Source organism: Aplysia californica, unplaced genomic scaffold (genome assembly GCF_000002075.1).
Source record: "Aplysia californica isolate F4 #8 unplaced genomic scaffold, AplCal3.0 scaffold00221, whole genome shotgun sequence".
Classification (NCBI taxonomy): domain Eukaryota; kingdom Metazoa; phylum Mollusca; class Gastropoda; order Aplysiida; family Aplysiidae; genus Aplysia; species Aplysia californica.
The window spans coordinates 160,792-170,060 of record NW_004797491.1 but is presented as its reverse complement, the minus strand read 5'-3'; the positions used below and the strand labels follow the sequence as shown (position 1 = coordinate 170,060).

At 42.4% G+C, this 9,269-nt stretch overlaps 1 protein-coding gene across 1 annotated transcript in view; it reads left to right on the top strand.

The window, feature by feature from the left end:
• Positions 1-1,613, top strand: part of LOC106011943 — a 10,910-nt gene extending 9,297 nt beyond the window's left edge. The window contains exon 2 of the mRNA XM_013083254.2: positions 77-1,613. Within this exon, the coding sequence (XP_012938708.1) occupies positions 77-970 (894 nt within the window). The 3' untranslated portion in view covers positions 971-1,613. The remainder of the gene's footprint in view (positions 1-76) is intronic.
• The last annotated feature ends 7,656 nt before the right edge of the window (positions 1,614-9,269 follow it).

Below are 9,269 nucleotides of genomic sequence, written 5' to 3'. Positions count from 1 at the left end.
TCCCTTCCCCTCCCACCCCTTTTTCCCTTTCATGATTTTGTTTTTGTTTTTGTTTTGTCTTTCCTTGTCCTTACAGGTAAGGCAAAGGACATTCACGGTTTGCTACGGGATATTGTTCGAACGCTTTGACAACTATTCCTCGTTGCTGCAGTCTGTTGCGTTCAACCGACTGATGGGAGCGGAACACTTCTTTGTCTACAACCAGAGCGTAGGGCCAAAGGTGGATGCTTTACTGAGACACTACCAGCAGATGGGGCTGGTCACCGTGCTCAGGTGGCCTCCATTCCCCACAGACAGAAGCTGGTACCATAGCCAAAACGCGGCCATAAATGACTGCGTCTATCGTAACAGGGGAATTTCTAAGTTTGTAGTGGTCATAGATACAGACGAATACCTTATACCCGTTAGGCATACGTCTTGGGAGGAATTGCTGGAAGCCGTCATCCACAAAGAGGCCAAGGAAAATCAGGTACGCAGAGCTGCGAGCTTCACGCTAAGACACTCGTTCTATTGTTACGGGGAAAACGATACACCACACGAACCGGAGTGGACATGGTTTAAGAACAACCTTACTATTACAAAGGAAGAAGAGACATTTATCCTTCGAAACGACGTGCTTTTGTTCCAAGGAATGTTCAAGAAAGAATTGCTTGATGCACCCAGGAGATGTAAAACTATTTACCGGCCTGAGTTCTCTAAACAGGCAGGCATACACTACCCTCACAAGATGTGGTCCAACAGGAGTAGGTCTAGCGTCGTTGTTGATGACAGCATAGGTTTTGTCGCTCATCTTCGGTGGTTTTCCAAAAAATGTCCCCAGCGCACTTCCTTGTATCGCTTTTACAGAGATTACTTACATACACTGAGGAAATACTTTGACGACTTCCAGCTACATTTATTGTCTTTGCAAAGAGGAAGAGAAAACGTACGCGCTGTAAATCAAACGTATTCAATTCTGTCATTTCTTTGATGAGAAAAAAATGTAGCCTACTGAAATTCAAAAGTGGTGAGTTTACCCTCGAAATGACTTATGTGTTCTTAGTTATGCCTTAAACCAAATTAACAGTTGTTGCTTTCTAATCAGCGAAAAGAAACACCAATAAATAACATTCTATTTCATAAGAGTAGGGTTCCAACTATGGGATGAGCTGAAAGTTAAAGCCATGCGTCAATGTGGACGAGGAAATAAAATCAAGGTATCCGACACTTGTATGCCTTGTCTCTCAGTTTTTCAAGATCCAGATATTTGCGAAAGTTTTCACTGGATGTAAGCAACTCAACGAAGAGTTGTAGGTCTAGATATCTAGTCTACAGCAATAGTAAATAGTACTACATGTATTTACAGTGGAATTCAGGCCGGATTCAACAAGCTCGGATTCAACGAGAACTCGAAAATAACCCGGATTCAACGAGCACTTGAATCAACGAGCTCGGGTTCCAAGAGGTCCCTTCCAGAGTGAATAGCCCCCGCCGACGTGGTTTCGCTTATTTTTCTCCAAGAACGAACTTTATCTATTCCTGGAAACCATCCATTGTATCTGCAAAGTGAACCATTATTCGTTTAGCCGATTGCATACGACCAATCAGCGGCATTTCTTCATACCAACATGTGCGTTGTTGGCACGCGCACGTGTATACTCTGGCGTGTGTCGGGGTCGGATGGGCGGCCTGCACACGTGTGACTGTGTGTGCGTGTCGGGGAATGGGGGGGGGGGGGCTCTAGCGGTCTGGATGTTGAACGTTGCAGATACAAACGGGTCACAGTCTTTTTTTCCCCTCGGCAACTGATCATTATTACAAGAACAATCGAGATGACACAGGCGTGTACTTTTGAACGAATCGGCCTATTTTTACACAGCTCATAATATGCAGGCATTTCAGGCACTACGTGTGACTTCTCTTTATACATTACTTGCTCAGTGCCTGTAATTATCTACGCAAAACCTCGTGTTTGATATAATGAACACTCGGATTCAACAAGATTTTAGGTCAGGCCCGGCGACCTCGTTGAATCCGAGCTCCACTTTACAACCTCTCTGTGGTCTCTCAGCTGTTACCGGCGATGTCGTTGATTTGAGAAAACAATAAACGTACATGAATAAATACTTGCTGCTTATGACTTTCAATATAATTATGTTGTTTAAGACTTTCAATACTTGTTTCTTATGACTTTCAATACGGGTTGCTTATTATGACCTTCAGCACTTTGTGGTTTCTCTTTATAACCTGATATAACACAGATTAGATGTTATAGTACTGTAGGGGTAGCACTAAAAGGCGTCATGTAACTTCTTCAAGCGGGATGCACCTTTATAACAATAGCTTTAAAAGAAACAAGAAAAATAATAAAGACGGCTGCGGCTACTCAGGGCAGGTTCAAAACTGCACAGATTAAAGCAAACGAGAACACTCAAAGCAGTGCTTTACCCTAGAATTACAAAGTTCTATCTGCTCAGTGCCAAGCTGTGATAAATTTAACGTTAAAAAATTTTGTTTCACATCATGTCAAGCCTTTTCAAATGCAATTCTTTAAATATCTTGATATGGACTAGAAATAATCTTACGATTTTGATAGATGAGATATGGCATTTGATTTCTGACCTCTTTGCCTTAATAACACAAAATAGCCAAAAATGTCAGGTGGAACTTTATAATTCTAAGACAGCGAGTTGTTGGGGACGACAGTGGCTGAGAGGTTGGTAAGCTCAGGCTCACAAAAATGTCTAGTGTGTTTCGATGACTCTATGTTTAGGACGGTGGTAACTGGGGATTTGTCCTTGGGCGACCAACACACGAAACCCGGACTAGCAATCCTAAGGTAGTATGTTCAAATCCCGTTAGGGACCCGATTGATGCGTTCTTGGGAAAGGCCCTTTACACGAATTTTTTTCACTTCACCCAGGAGGGAATGGGTACCTGGCTATAGACAGCGAAAGGTTTTCTCGGTTTGTTAGTGTTTGATCGCGTGCAATCCACTGTTTGCGCTGTATGTTTCCCGGGAAGCGGAGGATGTTTCTGAGTGTTTTTAAGTCAGCTGGGGGATAATAATAGTTGTAAAGCGCATAGAGCATGCGGTAGAGAGTGGATATACGCTGTATAAATGTAATTATTATTTTTACATGTATTCACCCTGAACAAAAAACAGGGCCGTACACAATGAAAACCAAAAATAATGGGTAAATTGCTTGTTTTTGTGACATTGTGTTATTTTGGCTTTTATGAATTGATGTATTAAATTGTGTATTTATACACGCCATTGTGAAACAAATTTTCCTGAGGTAGCAATAAAGTGGAGTTAAGTTCTATTTATTTGCATGTTTATTTCGTAGATATAGATGCAGTTACATCGTTACATCAAAGGCCATAGTCAATCAGCAATCAGTCGGGACTGTAGTGGTAGGATTGGGTTAGGGGTTGTTGTTGTTGTTGTTTTGTTTTTTTGTGTGTTTATTATTCGTTTGTTTGTTTTGTTGTTGTTGTTGTTGTTGTTGTTGTTGTTGTTGTTGTTGTTGTTGTTGTTGTTGTTGTTTGGGTTTTTTGATAAGTGTTTTACTGCGCTTGCAACTGCATAGGGTCATATGAGCGCGCGGGACACACTAACATATTTTCAGTTTGTAGGAAATTTTGAACTTTACCCGGGTGACAGCCGAAGCCTACTCTTATCGACTTTGGACCATCATGGGATTTTTAACGTGCGCAACTTGCACACGGGACCTCCAAGATTTTTCGCCTTTGTTCGAGAAGGCTAGGTGTAGATCGTTCTTACCATTGTTCCTACCATAAGATCAGGGGTGTGGCTGAAAGACAGCAGTAAGAAGGAGCCCATGAGTAGCAGTAGTAGGGCTACAGAAAATGTCAGGAGCCCAGAGGAGGAGGCAAAGGAGTTGAGGAGTGGGGGCAGAAAGCGGAGACGAAACAGACGACAGAACATTGTTAAAGACCAGAAATGGAGGTGAAAGGAGACAATTTTAGAGAAGAAAATTTTTCATCACTATCCGGATTCGAACCCACGACCTAGGCTATTGAATGAGAGGCGAACACCTTAACCTCTAGACCACGAGTAGTGGTTTTGAGAGTAGTGCTTGCTTGTCTGATCTCTGGGTGGGTGGTTGGTGGATGCTCTGGTGTGATAGGCTCCTTCTTTCCTTTCAAACATTTATCAAACATCAAATGGTGCAACTCAAATTTTCTAAAAGTGAATCTCTCAAAAACAAAGGAAATGATTTTTGATTTTAGAAGAGAAAAACCAACAATCCCTCCACTCGTAATTGAACAAGAAACTATTGAAATCACGGATTCATACAAATATCTTGGCCTTACAATAGACAACAAATTTACATGGCAAAACCACGTAAACAATATCGTTAAAAAAGTAAATCAGAGGCTGTACTTTCTGAGGAAACTAAAGTCTTTCAATCTGAATCCATCCATCCTTCAGATTTTCTACACCACCACAATAGAAACTTTGATAAATTTTGGAATCACTTGCTATGGTAGCAATCTGGGAAGGCAGCACATTATAAAACTAAATAAGTTTATAAAAAAGGCATCAAGAACAATTGGTAGAGACCTAGATCTAAGTAACTTTGAATATCTGCACAAGACAAATGTTCTAAAAAAGGCGGAAATAATGCTTAGTGACCATAGCCACCCACTGACATCGGAATTTCAACTATCGACCCGCATTAAACGATACATTTCCAAAAAAGCAAGAACAGACAGATATAGAAATTCATTCGTACCAACTGCAGTGAGGTTACTGAACACACAGTGCTACAAATGAAACAGAGAGAGAGAGAGAGAGAGAGAGAGAGAGAGAGAGAGAGAGAGAGAGAGAATGAATGTGTTACGGAGCGGGTTGTCCCAGCCCGTGAGACATGTATTTACTTGCCATAATGTCCTGTCTTGTTGTGCGTTTGCGTGAGTGCACCTTTAAGTCTAACTTTTGTAACGTCTACTGCCATTGTTAACGACCAAGACAAATTTTTCCCTGCGAGATGAATAAAGATTGTCATTGTCATTGTCATTGTCATTGTCATCATCTTCCTTGCCTCTCCTTCTCCTCCTGTTTGTGTTTGTTATTCTCTTGCAACGCCTCTAATCTTCGGCACATATGACCTAATTGTGTTGCAAGTGTCGAACACGTACTAAAACATGAGCCTTGAGCTTTCGGTTGTCGTAATGAAGGCACGAGGGCAGCCTGTGATGTCTAAAAGGAAAAAGCTCCTGAATTGACGATTGACGAAAGCTTAGAAAGGTCAGTATCTAGTGTGATTATGTGATCACAGAGGGCGCACCTGTGGCTATTGGTACACTGTCGTTTGCAAAGTGTACGTACTTCTTATGGTGTGGTGTGGTGTGGTGTGGCATTGTATGGCGTAGTGTAGTGTGTGTACACACATTCCGTCCCAACCCCCCTTCCCCAAACACACACTTCTCATAAAAATAACATCAATACATCCCTTAACTCGAAGCCCACCGCAGAATTATCGTCTTATTTAGGAAGCCCTTTAGTTTCCGGGAGCATTTGGTTTATGCGTATAGTCAGAACAAGGTTCGCACTGAGGATAGGGAACGATCCGGCAGCATCGTTGGAGTGCTCGGGATCATCAGGAGCGCGACGATACCGCCAATGTTGGAGAAAGTGATCATTACTTCAACAATCAGACTCCGAAGAACTGTTGGGAATAACTCGGAGATGAACATGTCACGTAATGGATCTGGTAGAAGCCTTGCATGCTGGTCTTGGCGATGGGAGCCAGTACTGTAATGGAGTAGCCGTGCGAGTCCGAGTCAACTGCGTAAGAGAGGGTGGCCGCTAAGAGACAAGACGCGTATCTTGTGAGCGTGAAATCAAAGATTTCGAATCGGTGATTGAAACACCGGAGGGCAGGCGCTGCGAAAAATGAAAAAGCGTAAGCGACAAGCGATTGTCTCACAAAAGCTAACACTGTCACATCCGCTCTCATTGGTTAGACTTCTGTTCCGGCTTCTCCCATTGGCCAGACTTGCGTTCCAGAAAACGTCCGGATCGGCGTTCGAGCTTGAGTTGCGAATGTATCATGGAAGAAGATATGTTTGAGGATAACGTATAGTCTTCCACGCATACCCATGGCGGCTCGTAAATCCCGAAGAAGAGGAAGAACATTCCCCATATGGAGGCTGCCCGGGCCAGTTGTGTCGTCAGGACCAGAACCATCTGGAAACACCCACCAGTTCCGACCACACGAACAGCTGACTCCATCTCCATCGCTGTCAATAGAAAGCAAATTATCCATAATGTTAAAATATAGGTGAACGGCAGTTCGCTACCTAAGAATTACAAAAGTTCTATCGGACACGATTTAAATTTTTTGACCGTTTTGAGTTACTTATAAGACCGTGAGGTCAGAAATCAAATGCTCTATCTGCTCTATCAAAAACGTCAGATTATTCTATGTCGTTTTCAAGATATTTAAATAATTGCATTTGAAAAAGCTTGAAATATTGTGAGACTCAAAATTTTTTACATCAAATTTATCAAAACTAGGTGCTGAGCTGATAAAACTTTAAAATACTGAGGTAGCCAGTCCTTGTTTGTTTGGGTAAGCGTTTTGCGTGCTTGCAACAGCATAATATGGAATGTCCACCACAGATTGCATCGGCCCGATCGCCCGACTTGGTCGCCTAAAAATCAAACATGTTTGTTTTCAGTTTCAGGCGGTTGAGTCGGGCGATCGACCCGATACAGCCGAAGTGGGCGGACCCCGTACTAGATTAGATCTATATGAGCGCACGTCCGCTGACAAAGACTATGATTATAATTAGGCTTACTGAGATGTGTGCACCAAACGTACTATTTATTGGAATTAAAAGCTTCAACTTTTTTGATGACATCAATAGAAATCTTCTTCTTCACTTCTTCTATCCCGTGGTTGGGGCAACCGTTGGGGCACCACTGCATTGGAAAACCAGCTCTCGCCATCTATTTTTGTCCTCTGCTCTCCTCAGATTGTCACCCATCGTCTTTCCTGTCCACTCTGTAATGGTGCCCTCCCCTCTCCTTCTATGCCTTCCTCTTTTTCTCTTTCCTTGTACGGTTCCTTGCAAGATTGTTTTGGCAAGTCCTGTGGATCTTGTGACATGCCCATACCATTTTAGTATTCGTCTCTTCACTGTGGTCAGTAGATCTTCATAGTGCCCCATTGCGTTGGTGATTCTCTTTCGTACTTCAGCATTTGAAACGTGGTCTTTGTACGAGATGTCAAGGAGTCTGTGGTAACATCTCATCTCTGTGGTCTGAATCTTTTTCTCTAATTCTGCTGTTAGTGTCCATGACTCGCAGGCGTATACAAATATTGAGATGACCAGTGAGCGCATTAGTCTAATTTTTTAGCTGTGCGTGATGTTTGTGTCCCTCCAAATAGGCTTCAGTTTTGACAGCGCAGCTGTTGTTTGCGCGATTCTGGGGAGAATTTCTGGCCTTGAGCCTTCATCTGAGACGATAGATCCAAGGTATTTGAAGCTGTTAACGGTTTCAAGTTTCTCGCCCCTGACTTTGATGTCCGCATTGATGAAATTGGTGTTATTGGTCTCTAGCTTGGTTTTCTCGGCACTGATCTCCATGCCGTAAGCTGCTGAGGTTGTGTCCAGCCGCTCCACTCCACTAGTGTGGCGAGCTCCTGTTCTTCTCCTGCTAATCCATCGATGTCATCGGCAAAACGCGATGGACACAATAGAAATCAGACTCTTATAAATACGTTTTTGACTATATCTACACTCGATTTCAAATCGCGTCATGGTCTGCTTAAAAGCTAAAATGGTAACGGTCTCCTTCAGACTTTATAAACCCCACCCCTACCCCACCCCTAAATCTCAACATCCATATCTGGCGCATGGCGGCATAGCTACCCCCATGTTGGCTCTTCAGTGAGTGGTGACCTTAGATGTACGTTGTAAATTGTGACGCAGCGCAGTGGAAACAGGCGCTTGTCAATTTTTTTGGCATGTAGAGCAATTGTTTCCACCTGAAAGCTTGTTCTTTTGATGAAAAAAGGGGGGGGGGGGAGGGAGAGAGAAAAAAAATATAATATATATCTTGCATAGAAGTTGATGTGTTTGCAATTGAAGAAAGTGGGAATCGCCTGGTGTCAGAGTTTAAAAAAATAAGCGACAAAAAGACGGCTTCAGACCCTTGATTTCCGAAGCTTGAGTGTCCATGGAAACCGCAAATTTACGATAGTGTGCTTTTCATCAACATTTTTCAGAAAAATTGGCTCAGAAATGTCCACGTATTCTTAAATGGACATAAAAGGCACTGCGCTTTAAAAAAGAAGTTGACAAAAGTAGCCGAACATGCGGAAAATGTCCCTTTTTCCGATGTCATTATTTTGATGAGTACCTGATTTCACCATGATGCCGTACTTTATTTTTCAACAACGTTGTTCTCGTAGTTCACGGGGTACATTATATAGTTATTTAAAAACGCACCGAAACGCAATTGTTATTCAAAGAAAAAACATCAGAAAGAAAAAGATACTGTGTCCTGAAGAGAATTTATAATCTCATTACTGCAAAGAAAAATAATGAGATCATAAATTCCCTTCAGTATCAGGAGACAGTTGAGAAAGCAAGTCACTGGTGGATCTGGTAAAAGAGAAAGGACGCAGGCTGGAATGAATCCTGAGACTTGATAGCTGAGGAAAATAGTCGGACTAGCAAGGAGACCTCCCGTCGGTGAGGGGGCTTTGTGTTGGAATGTTGTATCCCTTTCGATCCGGGTTGCCTTGACAGGCTGGGTCGGAATCCCGCCACCAGAATATTAAAATGTAAATTCTGTCAACGTGGGCGTAAATACTATTTATTTGAAAAAAAAAAAAAAGATATACTCCATCGTCTGTCATTTCTAGCAAACTGGGCTGAGCTATTACAGGGGCCTTCAGCCTTGTGTTTCATAAGAATAAAGCGTTTGATAAAAGAGTTGGGTATGAAATTTATCTGGGATCAATTGTTTGTTTTCTGACTTAAATTTAGTATCAAACGATCTATTGTTTTCACAACCTCCATAAACATGAACCCAGTAACCAACACGGAACAAGCTTTAACCTGGATTCTTTTTCAAAAAGATCTAAAAGAGAAGAGCCAAAGAACACCCAGCACGTTGAAGTGTACACAAAGAAAAAACGGAGCAGACAATGCCAGGCTTTCCAAGGGACAGCTGGGCCGAGTTTATTAGCCACAGTTGGGACAACAGCTGAAGTAAATATGATCCTTATCGAAATATACCCCCC